The 25,747-nt window shown below is 34.9% G+C and overlaps 2 protein-coding genes across 2 annotated transcripts in view; one reads left to right on the forward strand and one right to left on the reverse strand.

The window, feature by feature from the left end:
• Positions 1–25,747, reverse strand: part of LOC132695758 (zwei Ig domain protein zig-8-like) — a 222,017-nt gene that overhangs the window by 160,412 nt on the left and 35,858 nt on the right. The window contains exon 2 of the mRNA XM_060660214.1: positions 5,596–5,690. The gene's annotated coding sequence lies outside the window, so the exon portion shown is untranslated. The remainder of the gene's footprint in view (positions 1–5,595; positions 5,691–25,747) is intronic.
• LOC132695774 (uncharacterized) overlaps positions 16,055–25,747 on the forward strand; it is a 29,800-nt gene continuing 20,107 nt past the window's right edge. Inside the window, exon 1 of the mRNA XM_060660229.1 lies at positions 16,055–16,241. Coding sequence (XP_060516212.1) covers positions 16,167–16,241 — 75 coding nt within the window. The 5' untranslated portion in view covers positions 16,055–16,166. The remainder of the gene's footprint in view (positions 16,242–25,747) is intronic.

The raw sequence follows: 25,747 nt of genomic DNA on the forward strand, positions 1-25,747 counted from the left end.
AGAATAATGGCTTTAACGAACACGTGTAGGCTAAGCCTGAAAGGAATACGAAATTTTACCAATTTTAGTTGAATATATTGCTTACTCTTTTCTTTTCTAAAACTGTTTTGTATAGAAATAAACAATTAATTATAACAGAAACATTTTTTAATTTTTAATTTAATTTTTTAAATAAAATAAATAATAAATCGTATTATATTAAATAAAGAAAACATAAAACATAGAAAATTAATTTCATTAAGAATATAAGGGTGACACAGTGACAAAACTATACTGGATTTTGTTTTAAAAAAATAACATGGGCCTGTATCTTCTCCGCTTGATAGTTGATATTTTCATCGACAAAATTTACATGATAACGTCTATTAAGATTTTAAAATAGCAATAGGGAACCTCTTGTACTTTACAGCTTTTTTATATTTAGTAATAAAATTATTCCTAAATAACTTTTTTATTCGGAAAATTATAAGATTGCAGCAATACTCGGGGTAATATGTTTTTGCTTTTATTTTAGATTACGTACCAGTTCAAGCAATATATTTCAAATTTATTTGGACGGAAAGTTTCTACTTCACGAAAAGTTTCATTTGATGTAACATAAAGATAATCGAATCACTTATAAGTCGGAAATCTTACTCGACGGAACAAGTTTATCGAAGAAAAGTTTTCCTTTAAAAGGTCAACGCGTTTTGCTCGATAATAATTGCGTAATGATGGGGTAATTGTGTTTCGAGATAGTGAAACCAATTTCTCATAAAGTTATTAAACGAGCACTTTACTTAGCGCTGGCAAAATTATCGCACCTAAGGAAAGTGCCTTACTAAAATAATATCCCTACAAGCGCCGAAAATTTTATTTTCCTGTTGAAAAATTCATAACGTTCTCTGATTCGGGGACCTGGAAATGTCATGATGATAAACTGTTTGATATTAACGCAAGAGATTGTATCAACTTCCTCTGCAAATTCACAGACAGACAATTTTTAAGTTGTTAAAAAATTAATGATATGTCAGTACCCAAAAATAGGGCCATTGCTTATCGTAGATCTGGTAGCTAGTGAAATTCTACCATCATAACGTCAAAGCATTATTTTTGCCAAAATATTAATGTGATGACTAAGCTTAACTTCCTCAACTCCATACAGAGTTTGGTACATATATCATCGAAATTAGCAGCTGCACAAGGCAGACAAGTTCTAACAGCAGTAATAGGCTTATTACCTGCTTAGTTACTCAGAATAAATACTAAAATACGACTATTCAAGGGAGTTCTTTATTTATATCAATTTTGCTTTTGAATTGCCTAAGAGATACTTTGATTCAGCTTATTCGAAGTTGAAGTTGGTACTTAGCTGTTCTTCCTTAGCAAAAAAAAAAAATCGGCAAGGATCGGCAACCCTCTAAATAGTTAGTTAATTCTCATAATAATTCTACTTACCCTCTATTTATAGTAAACATATTACTTAAGTAGTTGGTGAAATTAGCGGGGTCTAGAGTTCATATGGCAATAATTTAAGTACTTAACATGGTTGGTTTTTTTTTGTTAAATCATGATGAAAGCCTAAAAATTTTGCGCCTTTTATGTGATTAACTTTCTCGTCTTGTTTTGGCTCGTTGGTCTTATTTTGATTTAGAATAAATTTATTCTTTGTGACGCAATCTGTGACTACTGGAAATAATTTTTGAACCTTCAAATTTAAATCTCGCAATAATTAAGTTAATATCGTCTGCATATTTAACAATGGGTTTGTTTTCTGTATTAAGGAGCTATTAAGTCGTTATTAAACAATATGAAAATTATTAACCCTATTATGCTCCCTTGTGCAATATCTAGATTACCTTGAGTAACCCCATCTATTATCTTGTGTTACTGTAACAATCTGCTTTCCATTTCCCAAATACGATAAAAACCTTTTTTTTTCGCATTTCCTCTTATACCACACCTTTATAATTTTTGTATCAGTTCCATATCTAGACAATCATAGATAAATCCAAATGTTGCAGTTTGAGTGAACTTCAAAAACCCAAGTTGGTTCTAACTGAAGAGATTACACTCTTAGACTTTAAATAATAATAATTTTTATTGGTCTACTATATAGAAGTGGAAAACAATTTAGGGTTTCCTCAAAGAGCAGTATTTAATAGAAAGTAGAACGTGCTCAATTTAAATATATGCAATCGTTAAAAGTACCTTATCGAGGCAGTAACATCCGTCTGACGGAAGTTAAGATCTTTAGTAAAACGTGTAACCGAATTCGACAAATTTATACCTCGTACTCTGGAGTCCAATCACCTTATTTGGGGTAAGTGGTTTTCTAGTTGTACATTAAAGAAGCGGACCACGATTATAAAGGATTCGGTGTAGTGGTGGTCAGCCCAGTCGGTTGCTTATATACACAGAGAAAAGGCCGGGAACAATAGGGTAGATATTTGCTCGAAGTGATTGTAGATTGCAACGTTCAGAAAATGCGAGCTCTAAATGATAAATTGGAAAATATATTACTAAACGATGAAACTGGCTCGCTTTAAAATTGATTGGATATTTGGAAATTTCGATACCTATAAGACTATGGATTCTGCTTCTTCGAATTTTTATAATGTAATAGCAAACCACGTTGGCTACGAGAAGGGCCAAAAAATTGGCTCCATCACATACAAATAATTCTAAAGTAACAAGCATTTTAAATAAACTGGTTAAAGAAAATCTTGATAATTCAAGAATTTTCGCCTCCTGCGTCCTAAAATAATGAATAATAATATGGACATAATTAGAGAAATTGTAGTTCACAACAACTTTAAATTAAAGTCAGTTGCTAAATGGTGTGGAGTAATAAAATACTATGCGACCATATCTAAGGGTCTCCCATAGAAAATTGATTCATAAAACCATGTTAATAAAGTGTCCAGTAGATCATCGAAATTTATTCTAATTACAAGAACCTGCATCCCTCATCAATGAACGAAAAAGTTATTACCTCAGACCTGATAATCATAGTCTTGCTACACCAGAACATCTTAGAAGATGTTGCAGAATGACTTGAGTTATTAATTAAATTATTTCAGAAAAGAAAGATCAGCAGGTCAAGTAGAGCCTCTCCACTAAGTGCATTCCGAATATGCATAAATAATACTTTGCCATATGTTTCTAATTCATGTATTCAGTATTATAATATTCTGATATGACTTCCTATGAAACGCAAATAAATTATTATTATATATTTAACAATTAGTTAATTTTAGTTCATTAAAATGAATTACTATCTAATAATAAATTATTATTTTAAGTTAAAAGTTCATTCAAGAAGAATTTTTTTTACTCCGTGTTATCTATTTTCCTCTCGCAAAATTAGTTTTAATTTATATTAATTTATAAATTGTATTTCTTAGAGAAGAAATTAGTATAAACGTAATTTTTTTATTATTTTATTAGTATAAACGTAAATTTATTTAATCCCTATCTTCAGTGCAATTTCGCAGATTTTCCATTGTTTGATGCTACCCTCGTATACACAAAATTTTATAATACTTTCTAAAATAAAACACGAAATACTACGGCCGGATCTGCCTTGTTGCTTCAGGGAATATACAACCAGTTTAAAATGGGGGCAGTGCTAATATAAGCTCCATATAGAGCAGATAATTTTCCTATAAAAATAGAGATAGGGACTCTATTGATATTTGGTAAATACCAATGAAAAACTTCTAGTCCCCGGGACTCAAATTATCGAACCAGTTAAATTTATAAGGTTTAAAATTGTGCTTTTTTAAAGTTTCCAGAAACGTAGATTTTTAAACGTCAACACTTTCCCCAGTTTTACTGCAAGAATTTGAAGGAGTTGTTAATTTATTAATTTCACAAATTTAAAAATACGGTTTATTATGCGTTTTTGGAAGACCTTTGCGAAAAGATCCAAAATTAATTATGTTGGTTTTAAGCCTACCAAATATTCCTTTATTGGGTTGTCTTGGTTCTGGATACCTACATAATACATTTGTAGAATTCACGTAAAAGTAAAATATACTTGATTATCCCTTATATCTGTGCAAATTTGTATTTTCACAACAAAGCACATGTCGTATTTTTCAATATTTCCAAAGTCCTCTTTGACAGCCATAATACTTAGAACAATTTAATCAACAAATTAAATGCCTTACTAATATTGCCGAAGCAATATTCAGTACTTTTTGTAACATTGATAATTCGACAGACAAATCGTTTTTTTGTTTCGGTTGATAAATTAGAACAAAAAATGCACTCTAACAAATAAAATTAAAAACAAATATTATCGGTAATTTTTTTCGTTGTTAGAGACCATATTATGTGTAAAAAAATTATTTCAATTGAGAATTTATTAAAATTTCAGATAATATTTTTAATATTTCGTGAGCCGAACGAGCTACGTGTCGCAATAGCATTAAAATAAAAAAAAAAGTTGTGTAGAAACTTTTGTACATCAAAGCAGAAAAAGTCGGAAAACTCACTCTATCACTGTTGTATAACTTAATATGTGAGGCACTTCTGATGCACTGACATGTTCAGAATTGAAAGTAGCCTGCACGGTAGCTATAAAGCGTCTTGTCACGTTCGTCGCTTTGCGATAGGACATTGGAGCAAATATTTTTTAAAGTTTCGTCCACAGATTAATCACACATACAGTGGACATTTGAGCGGAAAAAAGAGATTCGCGTGGATCTTATGTCGTCATGACAAACACAAATAAACTTTGGAAACTCTAGACCCGTAAACAAAAATTGTGGATTGTGGACTAAAGGTGACATTTAGATAGATTGAGATTGCCGTACATTTTTGGCGTAGTTAAGCTGGATTTTCAAAAAACACATTTTGCACTAATTAGTTTTTTTGGGAAAAATTAGTTATAAAATCATTTACACAAAATATTCATTTTTGGATAATAATGATATGAACCTAGATTTGAGTAAAATATCTTGCCTTGAATGATGAAGGAGTTTTCCGGACACTTTATCGAGAGGAAAAAAAAACGATTCGTGGTAAAATTTCGACAGCAGAATAAGTTGAGAAAAGCTCAACGGAGCAAATTTATTGTTTTGCTTTCGCCGGACTTCTAATGGATCTGGAAGATTTTTACTTTTAATTTTATTTTTGAACGGAAAGCGTTTAGCGAGAACCATTTTAATGTCGGCTTCCAAAAACAAGGCGGGGTAAATAAATCCTGCTAATCTTTAATCTTTCGATTTGAACGTTAAGTCTACTCGCTCAGATTTCGTTTCTTCGAAGTGTCTTTTTCAATACGAATTTACGTGCATATTTTATTTTCTCCTACATCTTGTCGAAACATTGATCAAAAATTTCATTAAACCAACTGGTAATAATTAACGTTTTTAATTGAGCTCCAACTCTCGCTTAAATAATTTGTTACTTTATTAGGTTACTTAATTAATGTTCTTAAATTTTAGACCTTCACATTACAAATTAAATTTCTTTGATAAAGCGATTTCTGGAGGACGTGAAAGATTGCATAAAACGCCTTGTGGTAATCTGTTAAATTAAGCGCTTTAATAAAAGAATGGCCATTCAGAAAACAGAATATTTCACTTATGACTAAGTGAGACTTACCTTCTCCTCAACGACAATGCATCTTCATTTTGTGTGATTGTCGCTTGTAGTTGATCAGAGGTGATATCATATAATATTGGTTTCGAGTACAGGATCTGAAAACAAAAACATAAATTTATTGCAATAATTTAACTTATAAATTAACTCGTGACGTTTAATTATTATGCAAATTTGTCGAATAATTTGGGAGGATATATGCGTAGTATACCATCAATATCAATTTTTAGTGATATCAATTATTTATAGAAAATATTAATAACAAACACATCTAAATGATGAGTGCATCGAATAAAGTAAATTTGATGTCATATGGAGCTCTAGTACTAGAAACAACTAAAACAAAATATCAGAAAATAATAGATGTTTGCTTTTCACGAAATTGTATATTTTCACATGACAATTTCGACAACACCGTGTCAATGTAATATTTACAAACTACCTGCGACTATATATACCGAAAAATGACAATAAAACCTTAATTAATGTTGAGAATTTAAGTTCAATAAAGGTATTTAAATATAATTGAGGGGAAAGCAATACATTTGAATGCCTCATATTGTTAATCTCCATGGCTTACAATAAATTTAATTTTCTACTTTTTGTGGCTGTTTGTAAAATATCAAAATTGTCGTCAAAAATGTGTTTTTCTGTGTTTAAGTGTGTAGCATAATTATATAAATCTAGACTATTGTTTTTAAACGCCCTTTTATGTTCGTTAATGCGTTTCTTGAAGCATCTACCTGTTTGTCCAATACAAATTTTAGATCCACATTTCAACCGTACAATTTAAAACAATTACATACATAGGAGAACCCAGTGAAATGAAACATTTGTCAAAATGTGATTTAAAAATAACTTTCAGAACTAACAACACAATAGGAAAATTTTTAAACAATAAAACGGAATGTCCAAAATGTCAAAAATAAGGCGCTACAGGTTGAAATGTGGATGTTGTCCTAAAATTTATATCGGACAAATAGGTAGATCCTTCAAAAAACGCATTAACGAACATAAAAGAGCGTTTAAAAACAATAGTCTAGATTCTAATTATGCTACAAACTTAAAAACAGAAAAACACATTTTTGACGACATTTTTGATATACTGCCACAAAAAGTAGAAAATTAATACTTTTTACAAAACTTCTGGATTCCTCCTGCGTCTGTTTTTTTACTTTAAAATGCGAGACAGTTTCAGTCAAGCTCTGAAAAACCCAATAGGATGATTGGCGAAACGTCAGCAAGTCCGGCTCAGCAAGAAGAGACGCAGGAGGAATCCAGAAGTTTTGTAAAAAGTATTACAGTAGCCTGTGGAAGTGTCCTTGAAAAATTAACCTAACAGTAGAAAATTAAATTTATTGGAATCTATGCAGATTAACAAAATGAAACATTCAAATGTATGAACTTAAATTCTCACAACATCATTAAATAAGTCATTTTTCGCTATATATAGTAGCAGGTAGTTTATAAATATTACATTTGGTGTTGTAGAAACAATTTTCATATGAAAATATATAATTTCGTGAAAATCTGAACTTTTAGTTCTTATTTATTTTGTTAAATGGATTTTCATTAAGTAAAAGCCACCTCAGTTCAACTGTTTGCTTTGTTGAATTTTCTTGTAATACTTATGTTCTGCTCATAAGAAACATGATAAAAAAAAAGTCAAACATTTTTTAATATCTACATTATGACTTAGGGGCATAGGTATTACCGCCCTTTGAATAGAATATTAATGTTATATTATAATTATTAATGAAAACCACCTTTAAGTCGCAGTTTACTATTACGGTTTATGCTCCCAAAAGAAGGGAATTGCATTTTCAGATCAAACAAGCCAATAAAAACGGGAATGATGAATATTACCACTTTAATAAATTAGGAATTTTGTGACTACAGGATGGGGAACATATTGGTGATAAAAACGGCATGCACTTGTTAATAAGATTTTTTCACTCCACTTTGATTTAGGTTAACTATTCCCGAATGTTAGACAAAGTTTTAGATGACATGAGCATAGATAATGGAGCTTGGTTAGTTTTGATTCTGTTTTTCATTCGCGGCAGGTCAGCAATTTAGCTTTTATCCATGAGCTATGAGCTAAAAAGTTTAAGCATTGAACCGTGCTGGAGAAGGTCCTCAGATTGAAAGACTTGTTGCTAAGTTGGTTTATCTGGCAACCTCGTCAACCAGATTTATATTACTACTTAGATAATTGATTACAAGCGAAGACACCAACGACTATTTTTTGTGAAACGTATTTTTTTATATCCTGGCACGGCTTGCGAGGGTGGCAACTGAAATGAAATTTGATGTGCTGCCATTGCCGTGAGAGGTTCAGATTTCTGTACCTGCTGGCCCAGAGTAAGAAAAATCGATACTCCTTGGGTCCAAGATAGTTTTGATTTTGATATTTGCGTTATACGCACGTCCGGCTTTAATGCTAAATGCGAAATAATTTGAATTTCATCATTCCCATAAATTGATTATTAATAAGAGGTTGACTATATTAAGTTTTGTTATCTGTTGAATCGCTAATTGGACTGTTCTTTCTATACTTAAGGACCAAAAAGAGCCAAAAAAAGCACCAAGGTCTGATGGCACGCCGCCAATTTTTTTTAAATATTCTCCGACTTTGGCAGTGCCCCTCAATATTATTTTTTATAACTATTTAGCACAGCACTTCTATGCCATTTTGCCAAAATCTTTCAAAAAAAAACTTTCGGTACTTAAAACTTAATTCATTTTATTCATAACATTAATATTTCGATGCACATAGGCTTTGAGAAGTATGCCGTTAACAGTGATACGGATTTATTCTACTTAAGCCTAAATTTTGTAACACATTTTTAATATTAGCTTAGGAAATATCCAGTTAAGTTTCTTTTGTATTCCTGACCATGAAATCGTATATGTTTAATATTGGCTTTTGGAATTGTAAATAAATAAATGAATCAATAAATCCATCTGGGACCAGTTCTATAAGCTAGACTCGAAAATTTCTGCAATTGGTTAATTCCTTATTTTAATTTTTCGCCGTATTTTAAGGGTTTGTTTGTTATGAATTATTTCAAATTCTGTTTTTTAAAATTGACCAAATAATGATCCCGTCGGACAAAAAATATCTAATAAGCGGCGGAGGGTGTTGTGCTTTGTGTTTATTTAATTAGAATAAAGCAACACAAGCATAATGTATAAAAAATATAAAAAACTTACCTTCGCCTAAACCCTTAAATCGTGCTTGCCGACTTAAGCAACGAGCGCACGTAACGTTACGTGTGCTTCAACTGTTTTTAAGGTCTAATTATAACAATAAATCCAAATAATAATGACCGCGAAATAGCGACAAGGTGCCCCACGTTTCATACTGCCGTTGCTCGTTGCCTTCAGACTCAGCGATCTCGGTTGCTGTTGCTGGGCTAGGGATGCCGCACAGTTTCCGCCCTTATCATTTCATTATGACGGGGAGGATGTCCACGGAAATATGTGTTCCGCATGACATTATATTTTCCTTTGAATTCAGCAAGCCACGTCCGTGTATGTATGCATAATAGCTTTTCCGACTGTTAGTGCGTCGATACGCCTAAGTTTTTTCCCCAATTACGGTCTGCTTGTCCAAACGTCAAACCGCACCAATATCTACTAGATAATTTAATTTAATTTTTGTATTTTTGTCAATATCGCAATTAAAAGTTTAAACAATGAAAAGGTTCAATATCTTTCTCTATGGAGCATTTAAATATAGTGTGTGCCATGCGTTAAAACAATTTTCTGTTCATTGTACTAGTCATTTTTATTATATTTTGGTTCACAAAGGCAAGATTGCAAAAAAAATCGATTTTTCTATATTAAGCAGTCAAATGATCAGGAACATATTCATATCAAGACTATTTTTAATAATTATGAATGAGCGCGTAAAATTATTATCCATGTCGACATTATTTCCAGGAGTTATTTTATTTATGTAGGGCGTCATAATTATTCTCCTAATTTACTTTTATTAAGACCTCAGACGGTAATATAAAAATTGTGGTTTAAACTTAGGCGTTTAATTTAATTGTAAGCCCAATAAGACCCCTGGTATAGACCTAATGCCGTACGAATTTTTGAAAAACCTACCAGATATCTGTGTTCACTACTCAATAACATATTTCTGTCTCGTCATCTTGGGGTCAAGTGCTGTTCCCTATGATCCACAAAAAAGTCAACTTTTTTTCGATGTTTCTTGCGGATATTGAGTTTTTTTCGATGGACTCTTTTCAGAGCATACTACGCAGACGATGTCGTTTTATTACCTGAATCAGATACTCACTTACAGAAGTTGTTGACTTGTCTGGCCAGGTACGCAAATGAAAATTCCCTTACAATCAATGCTCAAAAAACTAAAGTTATGTGCTTTAGGAACTCTCCCTCGGCAACCCAACCAAACTTATCTTGGATGATTCAAGGCTGGATGTGGTTAAAAGGTTTAATTACCTTGGTGCAAAAATTCTCGTCTCGTCTCCTTGTTTAGAGACGCAATTCAAAAAATATACCAAACAGCAATACTAAATATTTTTTACGGATGTCTTCTAATTTGGGATATACGTTATACCGACATACTTGAGGTAGTATAGACCGACTTTTTTAAATGATTATTGTAACTTCCTAAATTAACTTCAAGTGCTTTGCTTCACCTTGAAACATGTTCCACATACTGAATTTACCAAACTATAAATCTTGTCTCACCTTTCTTACGAAAGTGTTAAGAATGGACAACAGTCGTCTCCTGAGACTGCGTTTTGATGGCCAGCTATCCCTGATCAATAACACAAGGCAAATTCAAGTGGGTATGTCAGATTAGAGAGTTGTTTCGTGAGTTGGGTTATGGTGAGTGGACGTAAGACGACAAAAATATGATATCTTAGAATGTTTTAAAACAAAACTTTTTGAAGCAGATATTAACATTGCAGCCGGTTCACACTCGTGACAGATTCTTACTCAAGCTTTGCACCCTCTGATCAGCTCAGCTATTTAAATTGCCAATTGCCAATATCCATCGCACAATTAAGATTGAGTAATTACATCTTTCTAAAATTTTCCTATACTTACTTCATTAAACCTGATCAGATTTGCTCCGTATTTATTGTAGGACCAAAAATATTCTGCATTTATTGCTTTGACTTTTTAAGTATTTTAGAGCCCCTTCGAAGGACAGTGGTAAAACTCATTTCAATAGACGTTTATTCTGCATGAAGTACGTCTTCCCTGAGATGGACCGTAACGAACGTATTCTTATTTGAAACGTAAATGGACCGCTTTAAATTTGATTAAGCATTGATGCTTCCGGATATTTTCAAATAAGTAGATGCGTTTATTTTATCAAGTGATATGGGCAAGCTGTAAGAATGCAATATGGCCGAACAGGCAGTACTTTGCTTAGAATTGAATTATTTGAGGTTTTGTTAGGAAAGATAATAAACAATATTTATTTATTTATGTATGTATTTATGTTTAAATCTAAAATAAAATTACAAATTATTTTTATCAACTACTTAAATTACTTAAAATTTATCACATAATATATCAGTATCACTATCGCTATTATCGTTGTAATTATTACAATTATTACAAGTACTTAGTTGAAATTGTAAGTAACTGTACTCTATTTATCTTACTGCTAAGTTTGTGTCTGTCGATTAATAACATTGTTCTACTTGTCAAAAACGTCACAGAGTCAAGTGTAAATACCGTTATTATGTTGGATAATGAATCGTATCATTCAAACTAAATTAGAAAAATTCGAAATATTTCTTCAGGTAAAGAAGAAATTAAAGAATTTCTCTACGAAAATGATTTGTATTTTGACGAGAGCTACGCGAAAAAACAACTTCTGTAATTATTAAAAATAAAACATTTTAATGAATACTACAAAATGGAGTCGATAGCACAACAAAACGGACATGAAATCTTGAGATTATCCCCGTATCATTGTGTATTTAACCCGATTGAGATTTGCTCTGAGTTGAAAGCGCATATACGAAGAAAACACTGCATCAAAATTTAGTGATTGTACCACGAAAGTAATTCGGCAAAAGGTAGCTCAAATATCAGTAAAAAGCTAGTCGAATTGTAAAAAACTAGTAATAAAAGAAGAAAATATTTTTCGAGAACGATTAGTGGCGGAGTTGATCATTGAACTAGGTGACGATAGTAGCGATAGTGACGATTTTTTAAGTGACTGATACTTTATTATTATATTTAATATTTTGTATATTAATAAAGCTACTATGTAGAAATGTAATGAAATATAACGTAATAAATTGTTACTTTGTACTGATTTCTTTATGTAGATTGAAAACATACTTATATCCCGCTTGTTAGTGTAGATCGACAAATTCCTAGAACGGTCCTGGAATGGTTACGGTAAGGGTCTGCTCGACAGGGTATTCTATAAGGGACTGCGATTTTGGAGTAACAAAGACTAGGCAAAGTTGATCATTTGGTCGGTTGTAAAAACACAATATTTCTGGTCTTGGTATCGCACTAATCAATTTGAAGCAATCTACCACCTTCCATTCACTTGCCCGATGTATATGCTATCCCTACCATGGAGTTTTTCAATAGCCTTTATTAGCGCTTTAAATAATTTGGACTCACGTGGAACCAAACGTCTTGCTTACCTGATTATAAATGTATTAAAGAACTTTCAAAGAAACGAGGTTTTGTGTGATTTGTGTATTTGAAATCACATGTTGATATCTCCCTATTAGCTTGCTATTTTGTTTTTTTTAGGCTTATGTAAACTCCGCTATGCCAGTCCCAAGCCTGGGGCCTTGCCACACAAGGGGCAAGGAAGGAGGAGGGATCGAGGAGTAACACCTCGCTAAAAAACCTAGGTTCAGCTGGCCCCGGCTGATAGCACCTTGTAAGGGCCCCTTGTCCAGGGTTACGGATGAAGACCACATCGGCGGTGAAGGCGAAGAAGAAAGCTTCGATTCGGCGGAATCGGCGTAAGTGGCAACCTAGGCTTCTAGGAGTAAATTCAAAGCACCGAATGACTGCCGGTATAAGCAGTCCCCCCCTGTCGGTCAACAGCTTCGGGTGGAAGAACTGAGAGGAGTCGGGGCACTCTCTTGTCCCAGAAATGAGAAATCGTTTCAAAGGCGGAAGAACCAGCAGATGGTCAACGGCAGGGGAATGCAGAAGGCAACGGGAAACCACTGCATTAAAGATCTCTCTAGATATCCCCAGGATATTCATCCGATAAACTCTTATCATGTTGGAAACTCAAACACAAATGGCCTCCAGTCCCGGGCAGACCTTAAATGGTCAGGAGGTGCGAAGAATCCCCCGGTTCCAACTGGATAAGATAACGAAAATAGCGACCTGGAATGTTAGAACATTATTTGCAGCTGGAAGGCTCGATAATTTGATTCAAGAAATGGACAGAATGAAAATAGAGATCCTTGGAGTATGTGAGGTCCGATGGCCTGGAAGTGGAATGGTCAAATCAGGAGGAAAAGTCTTCTACTACTCTGGTGACAATGCTAATCGTAATCAACACGGTGTTGGTATCTTGATGAACGAGAATCTGCAGAAATCTATGAAGTGCTTTATCCCAATCTCCGAGAGAGTGGCTTTCGTCCAGATACTTGGCAAGCCTCTAAACATCAATATTATCCAGGTTTACGCTCCGACAGCAGACAAACCTGAACAAGAAGTCGAAGACTTCTATAAACAAATAGATACGGCCTTGAAACTCACAAGGACTAATGAAATAAATATAGTTCTTGGAGATTTTAATGCCAAAGTTGGCAGGGGCAGGACGGGGTCAGTGGTTGGCGACTGGGGTTTGGGTGAGAGAAACAACAGGGGCGAAGGGCTGGTTCAGTACTGCGAGGAAAACAATCTTATGATCGCAAACACATGGTTCAAACTCCCGGCAAGACGACTATACACCTGGAAATCCCCACAAGACAATAATTATCACGTTGTTCGAAATCAAATAGACTACATCATAATTAACAGAAGGTTTCGAAATTACATCACCAAAATTTCTACAATGCCGGGTGCCGATATCGCATCAGACCACAACCCGGTGTGCGCCAACATTGTTCTACGTCTAGCCAAACCTAAGAGAAAGAGCCTTAGGAAGACATTCGACCTACAAAAATTAAAAGTTGAAAAAACAAGACTATCATATGAGGACCATCTTAATAAAGAACTAGAAAACGTTGTCAACACCAACGACACTGACAGGTACTGGCTCGATCTCAAGCGAGCCTTTACAACCACAAACGAAAAGTTTCTCTTGAAAGAAAAAACAACAAGTAAAAACAAGTGGATGACCGAAGATATCCTAAAACTGATGGAGGAACGAAGGCAATGTAAAACCCAGAACGATTACAACAGATATGGAGCTCTTCAAAGACGAATACGAAATGAGATCAGAGCGGCAAAAGAGAAATGGCTACATGAAAGATGCCTAGAGGCCGAAGGCCTTTGCAGGCTTGGGGATAGTTTTCACCTTCATAAAAAAGTAAAAGAAATAGCGGGGTTATACAACAACAGACCGCTTAGCCTCATTAAAAACCAACACAATGAAATAGTGACAGAACCTGAGGAATTGCTGCAGGTATGGAAAGAATACACAATTCGTCTTTTCAACGACGATAGACCAGATAATCCCCCAATAGAGATATCTACTCTCTCAGGACCGAGCATACTGAGGAGCGAAGTCACACATGCCATCAAGCTGATGAAAAATAACAAAGCTCCGGGCCCCGACGATATGTTCTCAGACACGCTTCATTTAGTCAGCGAACAAAACTTGGAAAAGATCGTGACACCTTTTAATAACATCTATGATTCCGGACACTTCCCAGCGGATTGGCTCCGCTCTACGTTCGTTGCAATGCCAAAGGTGAACAGCGCAACATCATGTAAGGATTATCGTCTGATTAGTTTAATGAGCCATTTTCTAAAACTTTTTCTGCGAATACTTCACACAAGGCTCTATCGGAAATGTGAGGAAGTGAGTGGGGCTAGTCAGTTCGGATTCAAGAGCGGGTTTGGAACTAGAGAAGCCATATTCAGTCTTCAGACGTTGGTCCAAAATTGACAGGATCAAAGAAAGGATGTCTTTATGTGCTTCATCGATTACGAGAAAGCGTTCGACAACGTTAAACACGACCTTCTGATGACATACCTTGGAGAACTGGGACTAGATGGAAAAGATATAAGGTTGATCGGTAATCTGTACTGGCACCAGAGAGCGGAGGTTCGAGTGAGCAACGCTGGAACAACCGAAGATTTCGAAATCAAAAAGGGCGTTCGTCAAGGATGCATCCTGTCCCCCATGCTATTCAACCTATACGTAGAAAAGGCATTCTCCGAGTCCATCTCGGGTAGTCCTCTTGGTATCAAGATAAACGGAATCCCCATCAACAATATCCGGTACGCAGACGACACCGTGATATTGGCAGACAATGCACAGGATCTCCAGAGTCTGCTAACGCAGGTCAATGAAGAAAGCACAATATTAGGCTTAAAAATTAACATCAGAAAAACCAAGGTTATGATCGTTAGTAGGAGCGATATTCCTAATGCGCGAATACATATCAATGAAGAAAACATCGAACAGGTCACACAATTTAAATACCTGGGATGCATGATCAATAAAGGATGGGACCCGGATCAAGAGATAGGATGTAGGATCGAGCAGGCTAGGACAACCTTTTTGAGGCTCGGAAAATTCATTACAGACAAGAACTTGAACTTTGGCCTCAGATATAGAATGGTGAAATGCTATGTCTGGTCCGTCCTCCTATATGGTGTCGAGGCATGGACACTGAGGGCACAAACCATCAACAAAATTGAGGCTTTCGAAATGTGGATTCTACGACGTATGTTAAGGGTGTCTTGGGTCGATTACGTGAGGAATGAGGATATCCTAAGAAGAGCCGGCCTGGCAGAGCGAGAACTATTCGAGAACATCAAGAAAAGGAAAACAGGCTATCTCGGACATATAATCCGAGGAGAGCGATACCACTTTCAGCGTCTCATTCTTCAAGGTAAAATTGAAGGAGGAAAAAGGGGAATAGGCAGAAGAAAGTTATCGTGGCTAAGAAATATCCGACAATGGACAGGGATAAGTGACTTCCAAACGCTACAGAATGCTGCAATTAACAGAACCATCTGATAAGAAGGCGATGAACGCCCACGCAGAAATCTGCTTGGCACCTGAAGAAGAAGAATCTCTGATATGGATTCCTTGTTGTAGAAGTGCAATTTCTGATAAAGAGTAAATAATAATTATTATTATTATAAAATTGACTATGCCTACATTGACTATAAGAAAGCATTTGAAAGTGTGCCACACTCTTGGTTAATTGATATCCTCAACCTCTATAAAGTTAATGGGCACATAGTTTAGCGTTCAAGCCACTAACTGGGATGCTCAACAGAATGGACAAGGGATATCCGATGCCACACCTCAACAGATCATTTAGCCATGTTTGGTCCATGGACGATCTCAAGTTGTACTCCAAAACGCCTGCACAATTGAGAATCTTATTCATTTGTGTTGCAGTATGAAGTTTGGGCTGGAGAAATTCAAGATGGGCGGCATGAAAAGGGGTGCGTGGAACCTACATCAGGATTATGGGGTAAGTTCAGATCAGCGTGTCGTAGAGCGCATGGAAGAAGAAGAAAAATGGAAGGAGCTGGATATCTACAAGCCATAGATATTCCGTTCAATCCTTCGTTCCGAAATGCGATTAACGTATGTGCAACTTCGCCCATAAGCTATAATTTTGGGATTATCTCATGGACAAGAACGGAACTCAACGAAATGAAGACCAGCACAAGAACTGAGTTCCGAAAACATCGAGTTCGCCACCCAAAATCTTCATTGGAAGGGTTTGATCTTCCCATAAACGTATGCCAGGCGTTGTGGTTTTCGATGGCAAACAGGTAGAGAATTTCCGAACGTTAAAACTTGCAAATAGGCAGGACAACCCTGCACAGGCAGAAAAACTCCACATATGACCTGGTAAAGCACTTCATGGGAAATACGAGGGTAGCGCCAAAATTTCTCGGCCTGAATATGAAAGAAACAAAGTAGAGTAACAATTTTTTAGTATTTTTCAATATAATCTCACTTAACTTAAATAAGAACTCAATCCCTCAAATATTCTTTTGGTTTGTCTGCAAAATAAGCTTTTAACTCAACATCATCGTTAACCCGCGGTCCACGTAAGTCCTTTTTCAAATATCCAAACAAATAATACTCGCTGGGGCCATATCTGAACTATAAGGAGGATGATTTATCTGTTGGAACCCACACTCTAAAATGGCAGCTTGTGCAACACCAGCAGTATGGAGAGGTGCATTATCGTGCCTCTGGTCTGCAGTCTCGCAATTTATGTAATAATGTTGTGTAATATTTACCATTGACAGTGGTATTAGTTTCTTTAAAATCTATCAGTAGAATTCCTTCACAACCCCAAATGATCGTGGCCATCACCATTGTTGACTGGCAGCCTATGAATTTTCTTGGAGGTGCTTCACCCTTACGACGCCACTCCATTAATTCTTTTTTCGATAGAGGGTCATAAGAGAGAACCATAGTTTCATCCCCCGTCACAATAGCTTCTATCACAGGCTTCGGTTCCGACTCACAGAGTTCCAAAAAAGACCGCGCACACTCGACACGGCGTTGGTTTTGAATAGCCGAAAGGTTTTTAGGAACCCATCTTGCACTAACCTTATGCATACCTAAACGATCATGCAGGATTCGACGAACACTTGTATCAGAAAGCTTAGTAATTTCTGAGATTTCCTTGACCTTTAAACGTCTATCACTCAATACCACCTCTTCCACAATCGCAACAATCTATTCCGTTATGACCTCCACTGGTCGACCAGTTCTTGAATCATCTTCAAGGGACTCCTGTCCCATTCGAAAACGTTTTGCCCATTCTTTCACTACAGAATACGAAGGAGAACTTTGGCCGTACACACCATCCAGCCTTTCTTTAATAATTTTAGATGCTAACCTTTCTTTTGTCAAAAACTAACCAAAAATGCACACTCGACACGGCGTTGTTTTTTTGGGACACGTCTTGTTTAAAATGCTGTCAATAAAAACCTATTTGACGCAAGACTTCATTTTTTTTTGCAGTCTATTAAGATATATATTTAGAAGAAGACAAAGTTTTATCGTGATTCTGGAGCTGCATCTATGTCAGGCCGGGAAATTTTGGGCTAACCTCGTAACTTCGTATTTGCGATCCAGCAACTTATTCCCGGAAACCGAAGGTTTTATTTCGGCAATACAAGGTCAGATCATTGCCACAAGAATATACATATTGGGTTCACGGCTCGAAGATGTAAAGTGTCATTTGTGCCATGTATTTGGGACCAGATAGTAGCAGGATGTTCTGTGATGGCGGCGAAAATACTATCAATACCAGCCCCGACCTGTCTGTGAGGATGAGGTGAGAATAGGAAAATTCTCAAAGAACCTCTGATAGCGAATAATATTTCCGACCTAATTCTTATTTTTAAGACTGATAAAATAGCCCATCAACCCTGGGCCTCGACTGGGAGTTACATAAGCCAATGTTAAAAGGTGCCATTTTTCATACATGCTCAATTATAAGAAGAGTCGTGGGTCGTGACTGGAGTTAGCTGTGCTAATTGTTATAAGGAAAAAACGTCCCATCTTGGCCAAGACCGGTGAATACGTCTTTAAATACCGGGAAGAATCATGTGCCAAAATAAATAATAAAAAATTTAATTATGAATTGAAAGATGCAAATATTACCAAATATCGATTGGATTTCTATTATTCTAATATTTTAATTATGAAAGGTGTAATAATTGCATCCTTTCAGTTTTTCTCTATTCTATCCTCAAAGGTACCTAAATAATTAGAAGTTAAAACTAATTATGAACTTACAAACAGTTGAATTAAATGCCTCGTTGTCGGACTATTTATTTCGTTGTACTTTCGTAAATGTAGTTATTTCGCTTCTGGAAAATGTTGATACGAGTTAGGCACGGAAAATCTTTGCCGATGTTTTTCCGTCGTACAAAGGCGTATTAACAAGTTGCGTCATTCAGGGCGCAGTTGTATTTTTCAAAGCAAAGGCCCTTCAGTTTAATATAAAATGTCGGTTTGGATGAACTTGTTGTTATCGGTTATTATTTTCTTTATCTAGAAGCGGCGTATTCACTTTTGGAACACGTCGAAAGCGTTTATATTTTAATTGTTTCTGCACCGTGAAAAGCATATAGCGAGTATTAACGTGTTCGACGGAAAACAAAATAGAACATAAAAAGTTCCCGGAAAGAAGAGACGCACTGCCCGGCATACTTTTCGAGACTTGTCGGCTCCTTTGCTTTCGTATCGTTCCAGGGACCCGGAGCTTTTTCTTTGAATATGTTTTTGTCTCTCCCTGGGGACCCTCCAGACCGATAGAATATATTCCTCAAATTCGAAAACTTTCACTGATACACTTTTTCACTCGCCTTGTCCAAAAAAATAAATGTTTCCGAATTTAATGCCGAAGAAGATGTTTTGTCTGACTTTAAATTCGGCCAGGTATGTGTAATTTTCCGTTATCCCGTTACATAGTTGTGAAATTTAGAGTTTTTGACAATTTAACAGAGGTTAAATTATTGTTCGTAAAATAATAATATTTTTTTATTTTACAGATATCTGTTGAAAGGTTAAAATTTTCATATTATATATTAAAACCGAAACACAGTTGTTGCAACCCCAGCGTGTTTTCCACTAGAGAAAAAGGATACTAATCTACACCACCAGATTTTTTATGCTTCTCTATCATCTGCTGTTTTTCCTGATTACTGGAAATTAACGGCAATTGATAAGAATGCTGACAGAAGCAATGCTAGTAACTATATATATATATATATATATATATATATATATATATATATATATATATATATATATATATATATATATATATATATCCTCACGTATTGATTCACGGATGGAAAAATGTGATGACACTATATTCCGGGATATCATCCGTTCGCTCGTTGAACTCCGACTGGAATCCTGCAAATCTTGCATCCGACTGGAATCCTGCAGACGTTTCGCCAAAATCTCACTTGGCATCTTCAATGCTCGCGCTCCGTGTTCGAAGTGTTTTCGGAGCGCGAGCTTTGAAGATGCCAAGTGAGATTTTGGCGAAACGTCTGCAGGATTCCAGTCGGATGCAAGATTTGCAGGATTCCAGTCGGATGCAGGATTCCAGTCGGAGTTCAACGAGCGAACGGATGATATCCCGGAATATAGTGTCATCATATATATATATATATATATATATATATATATATATATATATATATATATATATATATATATATATATATATATATATATATATATATATATATATATATATACAATGTGTCATTCCCAAACTTTTTGATAAGCTATTCTGTCATCGTTTTTCCTGTCACTGTAAAAAAAAAATGGGTGTGACTGATGTGCTCATTTATCAACAAGATCTGTTGAGTGCTTGAGTCTAAACAGGTGGAAGGTGTCTACCCGGATTTTTCAAAGGCATTTGACAGAGTCAATCAGCCCATGGGACTGGGTGGTACTCTGGTTGAATTTTGTGACAGCTTTTTAACAGGTCCGAATTAACAATTATATTTCCGGAGAAACTGTGGTGCACTCGGGTGCCCATCAGGGTTTACACCTAGGCTAATAAGAAACCTGAGTGATGTGGTTCTGTATTCTGACCATTTGCCTTTGCAAATGATATTAAATTTTATAAAACAATTGAATCATTTATAGATGCTCAGCTCTTTCAGAGCGACCTTAATAGAGAGCAAATGGTCTAGATCTCAATTTTGGAATGTGTTTTAGTATTACCTTCTCTCGCTTAACAAACACTTTTCAAAATTGATATATTATTAACTACAAAACGTCACCAAAGTTAGGGACCTTGGACTCATATTTGCCCTTTTGGGTCAGCTGGAAGACATTTTTTTTACACTTGAGTATGAATCGGTAGTCTGGTCTTCACATTTCTGAAATCCTTAGCATATGAAGCCGGTAAAAATATCTCCAACAACTATGGCATTAATTATGATCTGCTATGTGAGCCTTTTATGATAGATGAACCTACTCCGATATCTTGACACTTTTTATATAACTGTCCGGCTATCATCCAGTCCATTGGTGTGAACATATATCAAAGACGTCAGAAGTCCCCAATGTTTTGTATTCCATTTCATCAGGTCAACTACGGCTATTTTTCTTCTTTACCTCGAACCTTGAGATTATTTAACAACTGCTGTGTTGATCCATTTGCTAGCGGACTTCGATCAGTTACGACAAAATTTAAAAAAGTGAATGATTGCAAGTAACTAGTGTGATACAGTTTTTTTATGTTATTTAAATAAATAATTTAAAAAATTAAATTGTTTGCTTTGCTGTGTAAAATTTAAATGAAAACTGATGGTACATTTTTAAATTTTACTTTTTTTGCCTTAATAAAGTATGATAAACAACTTTATTCTCTTTGTTTTACAAAGAACCTATTGCAGACTGCGGAACTTGTAGGTACACATCTGCAACTAAAATATATCTGTATTCTCTTGTATTTTTCTCTGCATTGTGTATACGATCAGCTAGTGATAGCAGCAGGGCGGTGGCTGAGCTGTAAGCATTTTTCCGATCAACCATTAAAAGAAAACAAAAATTTTAACTCAAGTTTTTAAAATGATTTTTAAGATTTACGCTCTGTCACTTTTGTAGTTAAATTAATATCTACCGGTATAACGTAAATTTGAAGTTGAAAACGACTTTCATTCAGTGCAGGGGCTTCAATTTTGATCGATTTAAGCCCCTTAGATTAATCTGGATAGTCTGATGTCGACAATGCAGTACCACTAGTTTGACTCGTTTGTTAATCCAAAGCACAAAAGCATATATGCTCTCAATCCTCCCTTAAGATTCTGTTTTCGGAAATGCGCACTTATGTAGACGCGGGGACGTATGATCAAAGTGCTGAAACTAAGGCAATATAGATGTTCGGAATTTGCCTTCCGATTATATTGTTTCTCGTTTCATAGCTTATAGAACAAACAACAATCGATTGCTCTAGCGAAAATGAACAAACAGGGTGCACAGATATGGATGTTTCTTTGGCGATCTCCGTTACTTAAAGAGTTATGGAAAAATGTTTTTTTCGAGACAAAATCAAATTACGAATATGATGTTTAGACATTTTTCGGAAAGGTTTTTGAGTAATATGGATTGACCTAGACCTAAATCTCTGACATTCCTTTTTTTTACATATACGACAAGAGAAAAAACGCTTATAAAAAATGAAACCAAGAAGGATATTAAAAGTCTGTAAACGCAATAGCTCTTTTGTCACCTGAAAAGGACGAATGATATCCAAAATGATTGATCATTTAAAAAAAGCTGATGAGCATTATTTCATAGCTCTTGTGGAAACATCCAAATGGGCCTATTCTATACGTAAGTAAACTTTCATCAATTTTCTCGATTCGTTTATTTTACCCTGAAAATAAAAGCGGCTGAATTATACAAATTTAATTTACGGATATAATATTAACAATGCATTTTGTAGCTGCCGGCATATTAATAATAATAATTGTGCTACATAGTGGCGATGAACAAAAGTGCTTCCGAATTCGAAATTATTGATTAAAATCCGTTGCAAAAACAACGGGAGCCGCGGAATTTATTGTCGCTTTCTCTTATGCAAAAACGTTCCGATTTAGGGTTGTTAAAAATTGGCTTCGCCTTAAAATAACAAATGTCCCCTTTTGTTTATATGGACGAAACGCCGAATGATATTTATGGGAGTCGAACAAAAAAGAAAGTCCTGTGGAAGTTGAAGGGAAATCATTGAAATTTGTGGAATTTTGTATACTCCTCAGGAAATTACGGAAGCAGCAAAATCCGTTGCTCCTGCGAATAAAAAGGAATCAAGAAGATATCCTCTACACTTTGGTCACTCTACTCGATGCTGACATCTACGATTATAGTAAAAAATTATATTAACACCAGCGAATATAAAAAACTAATGGTTTTTTAAAAAGTCTTTAATTTTGATGAAGTTAATACTTTTTTAACAGTAGCTCTTGATAAAACACATTTTCTGCAAAAAGTAATATTAATTTTGGATATCGCCGGAGCATGTAGGAGGGACGAACTTGTAAAAATGGTAGTGGACGACATTGAGGATAAAGAGACAATCCTTATTGTAGCTACAAATCAAGTTCACATTCAATAAATTATTACTACTTTTCCTTAAACTTTCGGATTACTTCTGCGGCGGTTTTTGTTGACTCGAACTAGCTAACGTTTCGCCAATCATCCTGCTGGCTTCTTCAGAGCTTGATTGAAACTGGCTCGCATTTTACCTGCTTTTATATTGTTTGAGGGGGGCACATAGCTGTTCCCGACGTTTGTTCAAAAATTTGACCGTTATAAGCACAATTTGTTCCCGACAAGCATTTGTCAATTAAGGTGAGAAGGTTTGGTTCCAGATTCTCGGATTTTAGTATATCTGAAATGATGTAAAGAGTTTCAGGAATAGGGACCTTAGTAAAAAGGGATTCCACGTCGAAACTAACCAGAATATCTTGTGTATCTAATGTAATGCTTTTTAATTGTTCAATGAAGTGAAAGGAATTAAGTACGAAACTGTCAGTCTTCCATGTAAAGGGTTTTAATAAGGAAGCTAGATATTTTGCAAGAGAATATGTTGGAGAACCAATGGTGCTGACAATAGGTCGAAGGGGTAATCCTGGTTTGTGAATCTTTGGGAGTCCGCAGAGACGAGGAATTTTAGAGTCATGAGGGTGACAGATTTTTTCACGGAGTCTGATAGAGAAGAAGCCTTAATAACGGGTTTAAGGTTGCGATCCATAGCTGACGTGGGATCTTTTTTAAGTTGACGATATGATCCGTCTGTAAGAATATTTTGAATCTGAATATCTGAATCTGGCTATTCATTTGTGTTCATGATCTCCGTAGCATTTCCTTTATCTGCTTTTAGGATTGCGATGTCGGGATTAGATTTTAGAGATTTTAGGGCAATGCGTTCAGGCTTTGAAATATTAGATTTAGGGTTTTTTTTATTGTTTCAGGATTTTTGCGGTTTCAAATCGAATTTCATTAGGTGTTTGAGATGGTAGTTTGTTTAGGATAGACTCGAAATTTGAAATGATTTCCTCTTTTGACATAATACGTTGGATAAGGACAAAGTTGGAACCTTTTGAAAGAACTGATTTTCCGTTTCCGAAAATTGGTAGTTGAGAAGAGTTTGATGCTTTCCCTAGTGTTGACGTTAGTTTTTCAAATTTCTGAATGTGATTTTGGGTAGAAGATAAACGGAGATTTAAAGCTTTGTCATGAATCATCTATGAAATAATATCAAACTCGAATGGAGACAAGATGGAAGCAATTTCAAGATGTAGAGACAGAAGAGTCTTATTGATTAGATCTATTTCCTTATGGGTATGGTTATGCCATGATGGAATATTTTAAGAAAATTGGGGATGACGTTATGGTCTCTACAACGTAACAAAAAGGTCAGTGTACAGAGTAATCTTACCAGCTTCCGTCGGTGATCTTCCAACTTTCTGCCAACAGGATGATTGGCGAAAAGTTAGCTAGTTCGAGTCAACAAAAACCGACGCAGTAAGAATTCAGAAGTTTTATAATAAATATTACAGTAACCTGTGGAAGTTTCTTTGAAAAATTAAATAATTACTAATTACTAAAAGCAAGTTTTATTTTTGTTTCAACAAATATTATTACAACGCGTATAGTGCAAAGCTTTTAAATTTTATTATTAGTCAGTTATTGTTAATTTTTACTAAACATTTTTTATAAAAAAGCGGTTGTAGAAAAAATCCTGTGTGTAATTCCATCGCAAATACCTGATAAAGGTTAAAAAACAGAAAAGCGTTTATTTATTTATTAATATCCTTATTTTTTCATAGTTTTTAATTTTTCCATTCGATTATTTGCACGTGTTAATACATTTTTAATTTGTTATTTTTTTTTTTGGGTGCAAATAATCTAAATTTTGTGCGGTACAAGTCTAAGAAAGTGATCACACTACTTCACATAAATAAATATTTGAATCATAACTTCATGACCTTAGCAATGACAGTTTCGACATTTTTATTAACTGTTTTCTTACCATGAAGATGTCAGTCAGTCAGAAACATTAGTATTGTTTATTTGAGCTTTTTAAATTTCTTGCTTTATTATTTAATATAGTGTTCATATTATCAAGTTGATTTATTTTTTGTGGCCTATGGGTTGCAGAAAGTTTTACGGGTGAGTTAATATGGTTGTAATTAGTAGTAGTCTAATAATTAGTACGCGGTGAATCAATCTTGTCAAAAGAAGACAGACACCCTTACGAGATAACGATCCTGTGAATATTCTACAAAAAAATCGATTTATCGGTCATTCGTAAACTATCGGCTTCGAAAAAGAAAACGAATGTAATTAGGCGCTCTTAAAGTTAAGTGGTCTCAGCTGTTGGTATGAATTGCCCCCTTTTTTTGTCCGCCCTCGACTAAATAGAAGTGAATCAATCACCCTTGAAGCTTTGGCCGCTCCGATTTGTTCCGAAATGATCAAAGCCCACTCGAATGGCTTCATTTCTGTCCCAAGAAGTCAACCCTAAATTTCAACGGCCACAAACAAACGAGCTGTGTTTTTTTCATGGCGGGAGTAAAATATAAACATTTGTTTGCAGTTTTTTCGATATTTTTATGTGGGTTTGTTTGTTTTCGGTTTTCTTCGAAGACGAATTTTATTCGATAAGTAAGCGGAACATAAACAGTATCAGAGAAATGAATCGACAGTCATAATAAATATACGCCTGATAAACTACTAGTACATATTTTGCTACAAAAACACTTTGGGCAACTTGACCACTACTATGGACTATCGCTGCAATATTTTTGTAAAAAAAAAAACTTTTTTATTTGATGGCATAATTAAGAAGTCTATATATATATATATATATATATATATATATATATATATATATATATATATATATATATATATATATATATATATATATATATATATATATATATATATATATATATATATATATAT

The sequence above is a fragment of the Cylas formicarius genome, unplaced genomic scaffold (assembly GCF_029955315.1).
Source record: "Cylas formicarius isolate icCylForm1 unplaced genomic scaffold, icCylForm1.1 PGA_scaffold_12__32_contigs__length_19106922, whole genome shotgun sequence".
In the NCBI taxonomy this organism is placed as follows: Eukaryota; Metazoa; Arthropoda; class Insecta; order Coleoptera; family Brentidae; genus Cylas; species Cylas formicarius.